The sequence below is a fragment of the Hirundo rustica genome, chromosome 8 (genome assembly GCF_015227805.2).
Source record: "Hirundo rustica isolate bHirRus1 chromosome 8, bHirRus1.pri.v3, whole genome shotgun sequence".
NCBI classification, from domain to species: Eukaryota; Metazoa; Chordata; class Aves; order Passeriformes; family Hirundinidae; genus Hirundo; species Hirundo rustica.
The window spans coordinates 33,507,885-33,525,837 of NC_053457.1; the positions used below are offsets into that span (position 1 = coordinate 33,507,885).

General features: G+C 43.8%; 1 protein-coding gene across 5 annotated transcripts in view; it reads left to right on the forward strand.

Annotated features, from left to right (window-relative positions):
* Positions 1-17,953, forward strand: part of DOCK1 (dedicator of cytokinesis 1) — a 260,361-nt gene that overhangs the window by 28,036 nt on the left and 214,372 nt on the right. Inside the window, exons 4-16 of one of the 5 annotated variants that reach the window (XM_040071174.2) lie at positions 438-522; positions 779-875; positions 3,768-3,913; positions 6,976-7,111; positions 7,882-8,039; positions 8,729-8,810; positions 9,435-9,570; positions 9,887-9,959; positions 11,690-11,832; positions 14,561-14,686; positions 15,831-15,955; positions 16,230-16,328; positions 17,875-17,947. In XM_040071174.2, coding sequence (XP_039927108.1) covers positions 452-522; positions 779-875; positions 3,768-3,913; positions 6,976-7,111; positions 7,882-8,039; positions 8,729-8,810; positions 9,435-9,570; positions 9,887-9,959; positions 11,690-11,832; positions 14,561-14,686; positions 15,831-15,955; positions 16,230-16,328; positions 17,875-17,947 — 1,465 coding nt within the window. In that variant the 5' untranslated portion in view covers positions 438-451. Of the gene's footprint in view, positions 1-437; positions 523-778; positions 876-3,764; positions 3,914-6,975; positions 7,112-7,881; positions 8,040-8,728; positions 8,811-9,434; positions 9,571-9,886; positions 9,960-11,689; positions 11,833-14,560; positions 14,687-15,830; positions 15,956-16,229; positions 16,329-17,874; positions 17,948-17,953 lie in introns of all 5 variants that reach the window. The other 4 variants (XM_040071173.2, XM_040071170.2, XM_040071172.2 and 1 more) reach the window with 4 other exon arrangements.

Here is a 17,953-nt window from a genome sequence, read left to right on the forward strand (position 1 = left end):
AACATTACACTGAGGTGTGTGCATCCTTGGGAATGTAGAAGTGGGGAGAGGGTGGGAAAATTTTTAAAGGTGTGGAGGGGTAGGAGAAAAGGGGATGGCCTTAAACTGAAACAGGGCAGGGCTGGATGGGATTTTGGGCAGGAATTGTTCCCTGGGAGGGTGTTGAGGCCCTGTCACAGGGTGCCCAGAGCAGCTGTGGCTGCCCCTGGATCCCTGGCAGTGCCCAAGGCCAGGTTGGACATTGGGGTTGGAGCAGCCTGGGACAATGGGAGGTGTCCCTGCCATGGCAGGGGTTGGAACAGGATCCCTTTGATCCCTTCCAGCCTAAACCATTCCATGATTCCATAATCTGAGCACATCAAAATACCTTGTATGTGCTGTGGCTTAACTGGTGTCCAGTGCTTCAGTATCTGAGAGCGTCTGACTTCTGCTCACAGATTTCTAACAAGTGATGCTAACTCCAGCCCAGTTCTCTTCAATTCCCTTTGGAAATGAACACTTCTTCCTTAGGAATTATTCCAGGTCAGGTGGTTTAGATCAGGTATCAGTGTGAAAATTCCCACAGGGGAGGCTGCTCTGTGCACTGGTGGTGTCACCATTCCTGGAATTGCTCAGAAATTGGTTGTGGCACTTGGGGACATGGCTCAGTGGTGTCCATGGTGGTGCTGGTCACGCTCAATGACCTTAAAGCTCCTTTTGAACCTTAACAATTCTGTGGTTCTTCATTCTCACTGAAGCTGCTGCTTAATTCAGCCTCTTTTTAACTCTTCCTCTTCAGGCAGCACGAGACAGTGATCCCCAACGAGCTGCCCCTGATCCAGGAGGTGACCACCACGCTGAGGGAATGGTCCATCATCTGGAGACAGCTCTATGTGGTGAGGACAGCTCAGGGAAACGTTCACACTGGGAGAGCTCTGTGGGAAAAGTGGGGCTGGGAAAGGTACAGGGAGAAATAGGCAGGAACTATTTATGAAGGGACTTTTTCTGAGTTTCCCCTTCTGTTGTTGTTTGTAAAGGCTCCTTTCAGTGCTGAACATCTGTGTGGCATCATCTCCATCAATGCGTAAATCCCAGTAATTTTTTTGTGCTTGTTAAAACACAAATCTCTTGCCTGTTTTCTCAAATCTCTTTATTTTCTTGTGCAGAATCAGGTTTCTTTAGAGTGTTACTTTGATCTGGCAATAATTTGTTGAGCAGTTACAATCCCTTTTTTGTATAGGTTTTATTATAGAAAATGTTTGGTTTTTAAGGTGTATACAGATTTGGAATAATTTAACATGTAATTTTATTAAAGAAATTGTTTTCAGGCTGTTTCTTAAGGCTGTGGGTCTGTTATGAAATAATTGGGTTTTTAATGTTGAATTTGTGGGTGTAAACTGAAAGCCTTGTAAGATTATCAGTTGTAGACCTTTAACTTCTCAGTAGTCCTCTACACAAAGTTGATTGTCCCCAAATTTTGACACCTTAACTTGCATACTTGTTTCTTTTGATAATATTTCAACTACAGAAGGATACATTCTTAGAAAGTTGTACTGATAATTATTGATAGTCTCTCAGATGGGAAGGTACAAAAACAGGTGCAAGTGCACGAGTAGGATCAAGAGTTCGAAGTTACACTTAAATAATTTCAGTTCAGCTGTAAAGCAAAGGCCTGCTTTCCATCTGAACTGAATTTAGGTTCATATTTAAGGTACCTGGCCCACCCTCCTGATGCTCTCATTGTGCAAGGTCACTGTAACAAGGTAATGGGAACACGAAATTCCTTTGTTTAAAGCGGGGTTTAATGCGGCCTGTTTCCCATCAATATGTTTGAAATCTTGTATCATAAAAAGTGCAAGCTGTGTAATGAAGGCGCCGAGTGGTAATGAAGACGTTTGTGCTGACTAATGTGGCTTTTAATCACACCCATGAAAATAAAGATTAGGAGTGAGAGTGTAATGGAAATGATGTAGTGTGGCAATATAGAAGATGAGGGATAATATCTCCTATGGAAAGAAACAGATAATGTATTAAAGAGAGAGCTTGAAGGAGTTGGAATAGCAGGGAGTTGGTGTGGGGAGGAACAGGGAAGGAGCAGACAGAAATAGAGGAGGAACAGGATCTCAAGAGGGCACTGGGAGCAGCTTTGCCCTTGGCTCCGCTGCTGTGGAATCCCGGAATGGTTTGGGATGGGAGGGACCTGAAATCCCACTCAGTCCCACTCTCTGCCATGGGTAGGGACAAATTCTACTATCCCTGGCTGTGCCAAGCCTCAGCCCCATTTCCCACCCTGGAAGTGTCCGAGGCCAGACTGGAAGGGGCTTGGAGCACCCTGGGATAGTGGAATTTGTCCCTGTTCATGGCAGGGAGTGGGACTGGGTGGGATTTCAGGTCCCTCCCATCCCAAACCATTCTGGGATTCCACAGCAGCGGAGCCAAGGGCAAAGCTGCTCCCAGTGCCCTCTTGAGATCCCGTTCCTCCTCCTTTATTTCTGCCTGTCTGCTCCTTCCCTGCTCCTCCCCACACAAACTCTCTGCTGTCCCAGCTCCTTCAAGCTCTCTTTAATACATTATCTTTTCATAGGAGATATTATACATACAGTTAAACAATAGTTGAGTGTTGTCCTAATAATTTTGAATCCAAGAGCAGGTACTCAGGGGAGGTTTGGTTTACTGGGGGTAACTGGTTTCAGACTGGGCAATCTGCAGACTTTTGGGATATTCCATGCAGTCCCTGTCTTGCATATCAAAACCCATTAATTGGCCACATTGATACCTTGATTCAGTTTATAATTTGTTTGAGTCTTGAATGGATGTTCAGTTTTGGTTTGCAGAGAGCGGGGGCTGTGGGATGTTTCCCATCTCTCTGGTTTATGATTGCCTGCAGCCTCAAATCAGGAACCTCTTCCCCATTTGGATTTGTCTGTATTTAGCTCCCAGCCATATGTGCCTGTTGTCTTTCTCTGCTACACTAAAGAGCTTTTAATAATGTTTTTTTTTCTCTCTGTGAAGGTTCTCCCACTATAATCAAAGCAGCTTTTGGATAATCTGAACAGACTGAAGTCTTTAAGTTTCACAGTTAGATATCCTTTTCCCAGAGTCTTGGAGTCATTATGTTATTTTCCTGCATTTTCTGCAGTTTTTCCTTGGTGTGTTTTTTTTTTTTAAGTGGAGAATTTTATTGCAATTAATTAATTACTCCTGTCTTAGCTGAGTGTTGCCAAGTGAAGTTTGTGTGTGTTGTATTTAATATCCACAGTTCTAGGCTTTATAAACATTTGAGGTATTTAACTTCCTATCAAGTTTGGTCTTTCCTGGTGTTTCACTGTCCTTTAAAAGTTACCTTTGGACTTGGATGGTGCTGGTGTGCACAAGGAGGGATTTTCAGATGTTGTGGAGGTTTAACCAGGGAGAGAAAGGATTTTCCTGTCTGTTGCAGGACTTGAGCCTCTTGCTGTTAAAATGTGCCATTTTCAGTCCTGTTCTGCTCAGTGCAGAGGGTCACAGAACAAAGCTACTCTGGGAATCAATGAAAGAAGATTTCCCCCTTGAATGCCTGAAACCAGCATGGCCTAGGCTTTACGATAACATAAACCCAAGCTTTTACACCGATTTATCTCCTTAAAGCTGAGTGCAGCACTCTGAATATTCAGTGTTCTCTGCTGGAGGGGGGTTAGGCTCCTGTTCCAGAGCTGCTGCAGACTTACCTTGTGAATTCCTGTTTATAATTGCAATTTATCCTGTGTATTCCCGAGCCCTCAAACCTGATTTCTCCCCCACAACAGCAGGACAACAGGGAAATGTTCCGCAGCGTCCGGCACATGATTTACGACCTGATCGAGTGGAGATCCCAAATCCTCTCTGGGACCCTGCCCCAAGATGAGCTCAAGGAGCTGAAGAAGAAAGTGACTGCCAAAATTGATTATGGCAACAGGTTTGTGAACAGCATTTCCCAAGTTCTTCTGCCTGAAACCAGACTGCCCTGCGTGAGACACATCAGCTGTCAGGGAATTCTTGGAGGATTCTTTTTTATTTCCCCCCCCCGTAGTTGTAGATGAAATATTTGTATATTCGGTCTTCTGTTACAGCAAGATAAAGATTGAAGTTGAGGCAGCATCTTTAAAGTATAATGTGTAAAGTGGAATCCATCTCTCTTCTCTCTCGATGGTATCATCAATTTGATCGTGGTATGAAGCTGTAATTTTTTTAAGGCCAATTCAAAAGTGCAAATACTGCCTGCCTTGAAAATAGAGTTTTCAACTCCGCTTTGCTTCTGTGGCACAGGCAGTTGTCACCCTCTGAGCACCACCAGCTGCCTGTGCCCTCGAGTCACTCAGCTGTAATGTGATGTTGAAGGATTTGGCTCAGAAGCACCATTTAGCTCTTGCTTCCTCTCCTTCCACAGCATCCAGCTGGTAGCACAGGATGAGCAGGGAGATTTCATAAAAGAAAGGAGTTACTTAGCAACTTGGGAAGGGGATATTGACCCTAAAAGCAGTGCAGGCCGCATGTGTTGGATATTTTAGGTATTCAGATGTATTCTCTCCCCAGATGGTCGGCTGGGTTTAAAGGCAATTTTTGTAAATACAAGTTTTGGTTTATAACTTGTCTCTACAATTACGATTTTGCATTTTGATCAAAAAAGAGAAATGAAGTCTTATTCTTCATCATTTGAAGCAATGTTTTGAATACTGAGAGGCAATGTTGCAGTGCTCCCTTCAGTCCTACCCATTTTGGGGGACTCTGCTGTCCTCCACACCTGGGGAGTGAAAAAGTTTGCACTAACCCGGTCTTTAAATGCTTTGTGATGCAAATATGTCACCAAACTTCAGCTGTTTGTGTTCGATTCCTTAAGAACTGCCAAATTTGCAGTCTTTCTGCTCGTGTACTTTTATCAGCAAAAGCTGTGATTAATAAAAAGGAAATTTAAAGAAGTAATCAGTAAGTGCCTTTAGTCAGTAATTACCATTTATAATCTGAGATATGGACAGTGGCACCTCTGCAGACAATTAACCAGATGTTGTTGGGATTATTTGTTTGGCTACTGGATTTCACCATCTGCCCAAGGGCTTGGTTAAAAAGTTGCTGTGAATAACCTCCAGATGCTCAGCCTTCAAATCCAGTGGAACATCTTGTGCTGTGCTTTGTATTTGTAATGTTCTGATGGGCTAATTAAGTGATCAGAATGTTCTCTGGGGAGTGCAGGAGGGAGGTGAATGTGAACTCCTGAGTAAATCCTCACCACCAAAAGATAACATATGTTCCTAATCAAACCCTGCCTTCACTTGTGCCTAAAGAGGAGCAGGAAATGGGGATTTTAGGATCCAGACAGAATGAATTCGTTATCTGCTTTATAAATACTAGGTGATCTTTGAGGTCCCAACCTAAATAATTCTAAGTGTTTTCTGTCCTAATCATATCCTAACATTTCCTGATTGGTGAAACACTGATTTGTAAATAAGTTGTTGGTTTTTTTTCCTTCTATCAGTACAGATAGAAGTTTTGCAGCATATTGTCAGAATAACTGAGGAAGCAAAAATGGCTTTAGGAATCTGTATTTTTAATATCTTTCTGAAATTGGGTCAGGTAATTTTGTTGTGAAAACACTTTTTTTTTGTTCAGTTGCAAATATCTGTAACTGGGACACTTAGGAAAAAAACCTCAGATTTTTTTTTTTCCCAGGCATCATTTGCAAGTTAAAGGCTAAAACAAAGGAATTGAATCAAAGGAGGGTTTGCTTTGACTCCTTTGACAGCCTGTGCAAACATTGGTTTGTTGTAGTCTGGGTTATGAGAGTTTCCTTGAATTTCTGAGCTTTTCCCCTTCTCCCACAGAAGGACTCTGTCAGTTCCAGTGCTCTCTGGGTGTTTCTCCTGCTGTATCTGCTGTCAGGGAACAGTAGTAAGGTGGAAGAAATCAACTTTGGCTGCTTTTCTGTTTGGTTTCAGTGATGAAACCATTTTCTCACCAGAAAATTCATCTGGTGATGTTACGGGTGATGCTGGAGAGGTTGGTGGTGGCTGGGTCCAGCTCCAGAGCAGGGCTTAAAAATCTGCTGCCTCCACTGTGCAGCTGGAGTGATCTTTGGTCTCCCCTGCGATTAATGCAGTACAGTTGATTGGGGGGGTTTGGGTGTTGGTCCCACTCAAGGGTTTCACGCTTCCAGGAGTGGGAGGGGTGAGGAGGAATCCTCCAAGTCCATGGAAGTGTCTGTGTGTGCCACAGCTCCTGGTTCCAAGTCCTTGCAGGTTCTGCCCAGAGGGAATTTTACTCCTGTGTGAGTTCTCAGACACAGCAAATTTGGTTTAAGCTCGTTGATCAAAAATATTTCAGCTGTAAAGTTAGAGCAGCTCCACTGGGAGAGCTCAGTACAGAGTTAGAAGGAAACAGGGACACATTTATTGGGATGGAGGTGACAAGGACAATCCTGGGTAAGGGACCTGATTTTTTAACCCCTGGTACTGCTGCCAGCACTGGAAAATGTGAAAGGTTTTTCCTGAGCCTGGATTTGATTATGGCGGAAAGCTTTCTCTCTGCAGAAGGTAATTACGGATGTTAACACTCTGCTGACAGAGATCTGGCTTCTGCTTTTAAAAAAAAGGAAACAACTTGTGCCTCATCTTGTGTGGTGTGGGTAAAACATGAATTTGCAGTTGAAGGAGAAGGTGGAGTGGGAGACATGAGCTGTGTGTGGTGGGGCTTGGTTGCTCAGTCTCTTGGATAAATCAGACGAGGAGAGCAAGTCTCTGGCAAATTTGTTTAAGAAATTGCTTCCCCAATTGTTGTGCTGTTTTGCTTCCATCAGTTCCCCCTGTGCTGTGGGAGTGAGTGACTGGGATCTCCAGGGCTGGTGACATGTTAAATTGCATGATCCTGTCTCAGATCACTTCCTTTCCATCACGTGTCAGGTGTGCAAATTGAGCACTTGGCAGGTGGTTTTTTGGGCATTCCTTTGAGCATTCTTAATCCACAAGCATTTTTTTCTGTCTTGTTCAGAATTCTGGATTTAGATCTGGTGGTTAGAGATGAAGATGGCAACATTTTGGACCCAGAGCAGACCAGCACCATCAGCCTTTTCAGAGCACATGAAGTAGCTTCCAAGCAAGTGGAAGAGAGGCTACAGGAGGAAAAAGTAAGAGGCTCTGTGGCTTTTCCCTGTGAAACACAAGGCTCTGAACTAATTGGATGACTGTTATTTTTAGTATTGGTAATGAGGCATTTGATGTGTTTATGAAGCATTATCAGGCTTAAACATTTTGTAAGAATTTTTATGTCCTAGGCTTTTTTTTTCATCCTTTAAAGGGTTTGGTAGAATTTGTGGTTCAAAACTGTTTGAATAAATCAGCTGCATTTGTCGGTTAATGTCAGATGTGCATGTGAGAGGTTTGTAAGTTAGGTTGTCTTCAGAGTTCCTGTTTGAGAATCACAAAGAATAAAATCCTCATCCTTGTGTGCTTTCTTTATGCCAATCCTAAAAACTTCTTGTTGAAATAAAAGGGGCAAATTTAAAGCCCTTCTCAGTCTTGACTTGTCAGCACATCTGCAGCTCAAAATCCTTATTTTTAAACAGAACTTTTCTGTTTCTTTTCCTGTTGTGTGTTGCTGAATTTTTTTTTTTCAGGTATATTTGAGGATCTGTTTTTTCTGTTTGTTTCTCTCTACTTAATAAGTGAAGACATCTTTTCTCTCCTTTTTCTGTTTTTTTTTTTTTTTAACTTTTTCCTTATGGTGTGGCACTTCTAAGGCAGATCCAGAAAATGCTGTCTGTCATAAAACTTAACAGAAAAAAGATCACAGGAGCAGACACTCAATGGAAACCTCCTTTCTGGAGGTTGGGAAACTTTTATAGCAGTTATATGTCTGGTAAGCTAAGTTAAACTTTATTTTGTTCTTGAATTGCAGTCTCAAAAGCAGAACATTGATATCAACAGACAAGCCAAGTTTGCTGCCACTCCTTCATTTGCTTTATTTGTGAATTTAAAGAACGTCGTGTGTAAAATAGGAGAAGATGCTGAAGTGCTCATGTCCCTGTACGACCCACTGGAATCCAAATTCATCAGGTTCGTGCCATTTTTGTCTGTGCTTACTCGGGGATGGTAAGTGAGGGACTTCTGGGGCTCAGCATAGTCAAACTGCTGTGAAAGGCAGAGGCAGGTCCCTTCACTTGGGGCACGTTTCAGGGTCGTGCTGTGCTTGTGGTTCCCCGAGAGCAGATGGAAATTCAGAGGTGAACACACCTGCAAGGGCTGTGCCCTTGCTGAGCTGCAGGATTCCCACACTTGGGAAGCTGCTTGCTTTGTAAGAAATGTGTGCACTAAGGGAAATGCCAGCTCTCTGCTGAGTACTTGTTTCCTTAGGGTAAAAAAATTGGGTTGAAGAGTCTCCTGTAAACTCTGAAGTTGATTTTATCTGCTTACGTCAAAGGGCATTCAGTGGTGTAGGGTATGGGGGAGTGGCTTTAAGCTGAAACAGGGTAGATTTAGATGGGATATTAGGAAGAAATCCTTGCCTGGGAGGGTGGTGAGGCACTGGCGTGGGTTTCCCAGAGGGGTTGTGGACTCCCAATCCCTGGCAGTGTCCAAGGCCAGGTTGGAGGGACTTGGAGCTCCCTGGGATAGTGGAAGGTGTCCCTGCCTATGGCAAGGGGTGGCACTGGATGAGCTTTTTGACCCTTTGCAGCCCAAAGCATTCTGTAGTTCTGCTGTTCTATGATTTAAACAAAAAGTCTTCAAAATACTGTTGTTTGCAGTGAGAACTACCTGGTGAGGTGGTCGAGCTGTGGCCTCCCCAAGGACATCGACAGACTGCACAACCTGCGGGCCGTGTTCACCGTGAGTGTGCCTGGCAGTGAGCTGGGTGTGAGCAGCCTGGGCCACCTCTGCAGGGGGAAACAGCTGGGGACAAGGGCTGGAGGGACACGACCCAGGGAATGGCTCCCACTGCCACAGGGCAGGGATGGATGGGAGATTGGGAAGGGATTTTGGGTGTGGTGCCCAGAGCAGCTGTGGCTGCCCCTGGATCCCTGGAAGCATCCAAGGCCAGGTTGGAGCAGCCTGGGGTGGTGGAAGATATCCCTGCTCATTGCTGGGGCTGGAACAAGATGATTTTTAAGGTTCTTTCCAACCCAAACCATTCTGTGATTCTGTGCTGCCGAAGGCTCACATGAAATGTTTCTCCTAAGTGACTGCTAAATATTCTCAACACCTGAAAAAATCAAAGTGATTTTTTAAACTTTTAACTTCCTAAAACGGTTTGGCCTCCTAAGGAATTAATTGACACAGAACTCTCCAGTAAAATGTTAAACACTGTTACAAAAGCTGCTCTGCTCTGAGTGCACTTCTCATTAGAGGCTTGCACAGCAAAGGCAAAATTCTGAGCAGCAAACCCTCTGCCTGCTGAAATGGAACCTGAAATTCAGCTATTAGGAAGCAACCTGATGTTACTACTGTTTGTAGGACCTGGGCAGCAAGGACCTGAAGAGAGAGAAGATCAGTTTTGTGTGTCAGATCGTGCGCGTGGGCAGGATGGAGCTGCGGGACAACAACACGAGGAAGCTGACGTCGGGGCTGCGCAGACCCTTCGGGGTGGCAGGTACCCCTGGGGTGGATCTCTGTCTCCTGTTCAGTTCTTCCATGGAAGTTGGGTGGTGAGACTGCTGTGGGGGTTGTGTAACTCAGACTCGTTCCAGATCTCATCAGACTGGTCGCTGCATCCTGTACCTTCAGGGGTTTGTGTTAGCAGAGATGCCAAAGCTCGTTTGCACAGTGTTATTCCGCAGACAGCTCTGAAATCCCACAGCTGATAGATAATTCCATCCCTCCTCTGAGTCACTGCTGCTTCAGTTCCCCGGGGGTTCCCTCTTCCCACGTGGCTCAGTTCATTCCGTGCCCTTGGTTTGTCTTTGCAGTGATGGACGTTACTGACATCATTAACGGGAAGGTTGATGACGAGGACAAGCAGCACTTCATCCCGTTCCAGCCGTAAGTAGGGAGCACTTGCAAGAACAAACAGGAGTGGAAAAAACTCTTCCAAACCATAGTTAAAAGATTTTTAACTTGGGTTTTAAAAAAAAGCTAATATTTTAAGTTAATTTTTTCATGGGATATTTTCTCCTGAGTAATATTGTTAATATATCTTCCCTGATAATTTGTCATTAGCTGCAGCAGTGATATCCCCAGAAACCTGGGGTCTTTTTGAGTTTAAAGCATGCATTCCCAGTTCTGCAGCCTTGTTTTCTTTTTGTTTGAAGATGTCAGGGGGAGAATATGTAAGAGGCAAAATGCTTAAAGTAAGTTTATTGCTGGTTTAGCCCTACCTGAGATCAATAGGGATCATGTTCCACCCATAGATCCTAAGTTTTCTCTTCCATGAAGTGAGGAAAGGTAGAAGGGATTAGGCAAATTAATTTACATGAAGTATGGATGCTTAGGTTTCCCATCATGGGAAATGCTGCACTGCAATCTGTTCCAAAAGGCAAAACATAGTTATGGGAGCTAAATTGTTTGATTAAAACACTTAATGGCTATTCAGATGGGCTTCTAATAATATTTAAAAAAAAAAGCTTGACATAATAAAATCTTAATTTAACATTGTTTTGAGAAATGAGCATAATTCAGGAAGCTCTTGTGGTTTGAAGGTGTAGGGCTGCACACTGCAAGGTGTGCAGGTCCTGCAGGTATAGGGGCTGTTAATAACAAAATCAAAGTACAATTCCATTTCTGAAGGAAAATGGGGAAGAGAAGGATATGTTTCTTCTGTGGTAAACAACAGCGAAGTTGTTTTTTTAGCCGTATGCAATGAAAATGAACCTTTCAAAGGGGTTTGCTAATGGAACATCCAGTTTGCTGCTCCATTAGCACTGATTCATTTTCCCTGTTACATATACACAGAGCTTTAAAAAGGTGCACAATGTGATTTTTCTTTTTCCCCTGTAATAAATGAAAACATTCTCCTGAAAGTCTTTCCCAAAGGATATGAATAAGGTGGAAACAAACACAGGGTGAACGCTGGTGTTGTTATTTTGATCGTAGACTTGGGCTGTGTATATGAGGCACGTTTTTTTCTCCTCATCCCATGCTTTGTTTCTGTTGTACCACATGCAATTCTGTTTTCATATCTTTCTTTGTATTCATTCACTGGCCACCAGCACAACGGCTGTCAAAAGCACTTGGCAAGATTTACTTCAGTGCCACCTAATGCTGCTGTTTATTTATCGTCCCCATCTTCTCATTTATTCACCGAGTTTGGGTTGTCTGCTCTTCTCCTCCTTTTCCCTGTGAGATTGATGGGGGCTTCTCCTTCAGGCGCTCCACCTGTGGAATCACAGAGGTGACCCTGGAGGCGTTGCAGGGCCAGTCTTTAAATATATCTATATTTCAATATTGATATCAAAGAGAACTGCCTGTGTGGGTTTTCACGGCTTGACTGGGGGCTCTCAGGTGGGAGACCCCCTGCTCCCTGAGGACTGTCCCTGTCCCTGAGGGAGCAGAGCCCTCACAGCTGTGCTGGACTCTGTGGTAGATCAGTGATCTTCTGATTAATGATCTCCCTCTGTCTTTCTTGTTACCTTTCCTGTCCTTCGTCCTGCGTTGACTAATACATGCTCTTTGTCACGACTGTGATACGATCTTTGGTGTTCCCTCGTCACTGTGACTTCTGGTTTTCTGTGCCCCTTTGTCTCCTGGTGTTGGTCGTCATGTGCATCCTCCAGGCTAGCGTTGGATGACGCCATTCGACACAAGCAGCTGAACATATCATCCCGTTTTTCACCCAGGGTGGCAGGGGAGAATGATTTCCTGCAGACTGTTATAAACAAAGTGATTGCTGCTAAAGAAGTCAACCACAAGGGTCAGGGTAGGTACCGCTCTTGCCATGTGCCTCGGTTTGCCTCGCGTGGTGCTGCTTTCGATTTTGGAATCAAAAAGTTGCTTGTGTGGTTTGTTCCTCCCTTCCCCGCTGTTGGATTATTCCTTTTCCTGACTGAGAGGTGTTTTAAAGACTCTTATTCCATTTTCATTCTTATGAGAAGGGTGAGACGGTGCAGATGTTACAATTCACACCATCACAATCAGAAATCAAACTATTTCCTAATTACAATCCATTATAAGCGATTTTTGGCCTATGAGCTTTTGCCACACGATGCTGTTAATGCCTTAAAGCCAGTAATCTAAAATTACCCCTCATGGGTTCTTCTGCAATACATCTTTCATAGTTCTGTTTCTCCAAAGTATCTAATCTATTTGTAAAGCCATCATTTGAAACTTGTTTCCGGTTCCACTGCTCTCTCAACCGTGTCCGTCCTATTCCATGGCATTTCTAAATCGGCATTTTTAATCTCAGGATTTAAATACAGATGCGTGCTATGTGAGCCTTCTGTCAGGCTTTGAGAATTCTCTGCACATCCATTTCCAACACCCCACCCCTCAGGGCTCAGCCTGCCCTTCCCCTTTCCCTGTGATTTTTGCCCTTGCCCAATGTGGACTCTACATATTCTAGCATTGTTCAGCTCTTGGATGTCTTCATATTTCTGCTGGAGAGGGTCCAGGGGAGGCCACAAAGATGATCAAGGCTCTGAACATCTCTCTGATGAACATCTCTCAGAGACTGAGAGATCTGGGCCTGGTTACTCTGAGGGGGAGGAGACTGAAAGGGAATCTCTTTATTCCGTATAAAGACATCCAGAAGGTGTCAGAGGATGGGGCCAGACTGATTCCAGTGGTTCCCCATGCCGGGATGAGGAGCAGTGGCCATAATCTAAAACACAACAAGTTCCACCTCGCCATGAGGAGGAACTTCTTGCCATGAAGGGTGGCTGAGCTCTGGAACAGCTTCCTGGGGAGGATGTGGAGTTTCCCTTTCTGCAGACATTCCCAGCCTACCTGAACATGTTCCTGTGTCCCATGCTCCCCCTTGCAGGACTGGATGATCTCCAGATGTCCCTTCCAACCCCACCTATCCCCTGACTGTGATGCTCTGCTGGAGGTGATGACTCAAGGACTCCCCTCTTGTGCCCTTGAGCTGTGGATTTTTGCCTCTCCATGCTGAAGGAAGGGATATTCCCTTCCTTCTCTTCCTTCCCCTTGTTTTTCCACTCTGCAGCTGCCCTTGGAACATTTTGCTCCTTCAGGAGAACTAAGCTCACAGGAGGTGAGGGGGAAGCCAGAGGCAGGCAACCCCTCTGAAACCTTCCCTGCTACTTTCTCTGGGGCACTGCACTGGGGTTGATCTATTTTTGTGTGAGATCTCATGATCATGATGTGTGTGTGCCCAGTTACTCCTCTGCTGCATTCAGTTTTTCCTGGGAATTCAGGATTCATGTGGAGCTATGCTGATTAACACAGTTTCCACCACTCTGTGAATATCTATTATCACTCCATAGCTGAGCAGAAAACAACATACTGATTTTTTGACAACAACAACCCTGATTTTTTGCACTAATAAATAAAAATTTTAAATTTTTTTAAAAACCCAAAATTTTACCTGAACTTATTTTTTTGGAATCTCCTTTAGCTAGTGAGGGAGAGTTTTACCTGCTTCCCCTCCTTTTCTCCTGTAGCCAGTGTGTGTCCCATAGGAGGAAACATTTCAGCGTCTTTGATTCATTCCAGATTCTTCCCCTAAAAAAGTGCCTAGGCAAACAGAAAAAAAGGATTAAGGCTTGTTCCTTAGCCAGTCAGTGCAGGTACAGTTGCAGCTCAGTGGAAGAGCAGCTGTCAGAACCATCCCTGGCAAAAAATCAGGCCAGAAACTCATACAGAGATATCATGGAAGAGACTAGCTGCCAAGTGTACACAGAGTGAATGTACAGTTAATTCTCAAACAGGGTAACCCACAATTCATTTCATGGATGAATATTTTTGGGGTGGTTTTTTTCATAGCTTTTAATTTTAGGATTTTCTCCTGCAAATTGCTGCTGTGATTATTTTGTGCTTAAATTTGATTGCCAGCCACTTCACTGAGTACGAGACTTCTTTGGGTTGGGTTTATTTTTTTTTTATTTTTTTTTTTTTGTTGCTTTGGCATCTTTCTTTTTCCTGTAACAAGTGTGCCTGATGCTAGCTGGCAAGCAGCAGCTTTTTAGTGGCTTCTTCTTCTGCTGAGCAGAAAAATATCAGCTGTGTGAAGCTGATGCTGTAGATTTGTGTGCTCAGAGCAGTAACAACAACTTACAGGGGTGGTGGTCATTCAGTTTGGGGTATGGATCTGCTGGCATTGCTTGCTTGGAATCCTTGGGTTTTTCCATGCAAATCATCCTTGCTCCTGCTCTTTTTTTTTTTTTTTTTTCCCCCGTGGAAGATAAACATCTCATTACAAAGAACATGGAACATAATCAGAAATAATTCTGTGTGCTGTACTCGTATTTTTGTGTGAAGTGATGAGATCTTTTGAGTGCATGTTTTTGTGTGATGATCTTTTTAGTGTTTTAAAATAGTTTGGTTTTTTTTAGTAGAGGAAGATCAGTTATCTTAACATACCTTAATTATTTTAACCTTCTTACATTTTTCAGTTTGTAAAAAGAAATCTGTAGCATCTAAGAATAAATCCCAGCAGTTTCATAATTGTGGGTTTTTTTACACAACAGGTCTGTGGGTGACTTTGAAACTTCTTCCAGGAGATATCCATCAGATTAGAAAAGAGTTTCCACACTTAGTGGACAGGTCAACAGCAGTGGCACGGAAAATGGGCTTTCCTGAGATTATCATGCCTGGTAAGGCCCTTAATTAGTGCTGCTTTGTTGTGTTTTAATCTGCTTTAAATGGCTGTGTGTATGGAAGGTTTTGGAGGAAGTAGTAATTGCAGATGAATTTAAGGTGTCTATGGTATGCATTAAAATCATCAGAAGATGTTGTCTCATTGAAAATAAATACAAAATATTTTGGTAATACCTGCATCAATAAATAAAGCTCCCATCCCTATCAAGAAGACAAGAGATCCCAGTGAGAGTGGAAATTCTCTTTTTTTTCACAGTTAAAAGAATGTACTCAAACTGCACACTTTGTGTTATCCCCCACAGCAGGGGCACATGTAAAACTTGCCTCCTGTGCTGAATCCAAGGCAGATTTTTGAGGTACAAGCTTAATTTCGAGATAGCAGCTCTCGTAGGGTTTGTACCAGAATTGGATAATGCAGTTGAAAAAGAGCCACATCATCTTTTCTTAAATACACGTATTCTGTGCGTGTTCAGTTCAGGTGTTTACAAAGAAAACCCAGACCAAAACCCATGAAATCCAATCCCAAAACGTGGTGCTTCTCAAAATAAAAGCTGCCATGAGCAAGAGCAGAACCTGCAGTGTCCATTGTGGGCTCTGGAGGATCCATGAGGTGTTTCCAGAGCCCATCCCAGTTCCAGGTCTCCCTGTGGCTGCTGACAGATGTCTGTCAGATGTTTTGCAGTCTCTTCTGCAAGTGTGAGTGCCTCAGCACCTTGTTTGCATCCTGTGTTGCCTCCTAAAATTATTGGAAATCCCTTGTTTCCCCAGCTCGTTCTCAAAATTTCAGTTGAATTGGGGTGGAACTGAGGAGCATCTTAGGACATAAATCTAAATTCATCCCTCCCCTGCAACCCCCAAGCCAGCAAAAACATCAAACCTCTTCCTGCTGCAACAAATTAGAGACCTCTTGTAGGCTTTTAAAATATTTTAAATTGCAAAATACCTTTGTGTGGGATAAATGACTGTGTTGAAACGTTTCCTTTCAAGTGAATACAGAAAGCAGTTGTGTAAAAATAAAATAAATGGAAGTATGGTGTTTTAAACATTTTCCCGTTGTTTCTGTGTGTCATTGGCTTCACAAATACTTGTGTTTACTGTGAGAATTGCGGGTTATTTTGTGCTTTGCTTTTCCCCTTGTAGGAGATGTTCGTAATGACATCTACGTCACCTTGGTTCAGGGAGATTTCGACAAAGGCAGTAAAACCACAGCAAAGAACGTGGAAGTCACAGTGTCTGTTTATGATGAAGATGGTAAAAGATTAGAGGTATTAAAGTATTTAATGTCTGGGGGCTTTTTGATTTTGATACATATCATGTTAAGCCTTTTCAACTGCTCTTATTTGTTAGCTCAGGGTCCCGGTTTTTATTTTCAGCCAAACTTTTGTCACTGTTAAATACATCTTGGCTTATCAATGCCTGCATTTTGATACCAGTTTCACGAGGAGCATTCTCTCTTACTCTGACCCACTTCTGATTTATTTTTTATTTCTTTGACTGAAGAAGTGGAGTTTAAGTTTCCCCTTTTGTTTGTTTTTGCAGAGTGTTATTTTTCCCGGTGCTGGTGACGAAGCCATCTCAGAGTACAAGTCAGTGATCTATTATCAAGTAAAGCAGCCTCGCTGGTTTGAGACTGTGAAGGTATTTAACCTGTTAAAATTACTTCTCTGGGTGTCAATGTGTCATTAATAAGCTTTCAGTGGTAAACAAAACTGGGGAAATTCAGGGCCTGTGTTCAGCAGGGCAAGGAATAGCTCAGCCAAGAAAGGCTTTGACTTTTATTGCATATTGAATTTTATTTCAGCCATTGCTCAGGATGAGTGTTGTGGGGAAACTCCAGCATCTCTTCAGGAATGGTTTGCTCTGTTTCCATGAAGCTGACCTAGAGGAGAGCAGGATATTAAGGCTAAAACATATTTGCCAGAGTGTTGGCCTCATCACTGTTAGGGGAGCTGCTCATTTTGCTGGGTAATAACCTCTGCAGTGCCAAGTTTGGAGATTGCAAAGGAGGCTGATTCTGGAATCCATGCAGTCTGTCTGTGAGCAGGAGCTGTGTGCTCACAGGGGCCTCAGAGCTGCTCCCCACACCAGAATTTTCCCTCCAAAGGTGCCCTTGTTGTGCCCATAGACAGGGGCTTTTGGGGAAGGGCAGAGGATGGATGTGCTACTGGGATTGTCACTCCATCATTAGCAGTGCCCCAGAGCACTGCTGGAAGATGTTGGGATGGGGCAGGGAGAGGCTGAAGGTGCTGCACTGAACATTTCCCTCCCCTCGTGTTGGACTCATCACTCTTTGGGGAGTTGCTTGTGCTTTAAGCCTGCTCATTTTGCTGGGGTAACAACCCTTCCACTGCCAAGTTTGGGGATTGGTGGATTTCTGGAATCCATTCAGTCTCTGCAGCAGTGGGAGCATGTTGGAACCCTGGGCACTGAGGATTTTTGATTTTCTGTGCTGACAGGCACTGACCCCCAGGAAAACTCTACATTTGACCTGAGGCCATGGAGAAGGCTCCAAAATTGAGTGACAGCACTGGGATTGTGGGTGTGCAGTTTGGAGAGAAGTGTGTGATATCACAGGGCGGAAAACTTAGAGTTTAAGGATTTAGAATATAGTAATAGATATGAAGCAAGATTGAGGCTTTCAGGTGTAGGCTAGTTCTTTTTCACCACCTTCTTCATGGGTCTGAGTGATTTTTTGTAATTGGGTAGAAAAATCCTCATTGTGGGCCGGGGGTGTTTGGTTATTGGGTTAAAAGTAAAAATAATTTAGGTGTCATCTCATAATTGGACAGTTTGTGCTCAGAAGACCTTGTAAAGAGAGAGACACAGAGCAAATTTTCTCTTTGTTAGGTAGAGCTCACAACTTGTGAGACTGTAACATAGATAAGAATTAATAATCATCTGAGTCTGAACATGACACATTTAATCCCAGCTCTAACAAAAAGATAAAAAGCAACAGGAGCAGGGGCTGTGTGCTCACAGGGGCCTCGGAGCTGCTCCCCACACCAGAATTTTCCCTCCAAAGGTGCCCTTGTTGTGCCCATAGACAGAAAGGGGCCACCGAGGATGGATGTGCTGCTGGGGTTGTCACTCACTGATCGTTTGGAAGTGCTGGAAGATGTCTGGATGGGGCTGGGGAGGCTGAAGGTGCTGCCCTGACCGTTTCCTTCCTCTCCCCTGGTGCCAGGTCGCCATCCCCATTGAGGACGTGAACCGCAGCCACCTGAGGTTCACCTTCCGCCACCGATCCTCCCAGGACTGTGAGT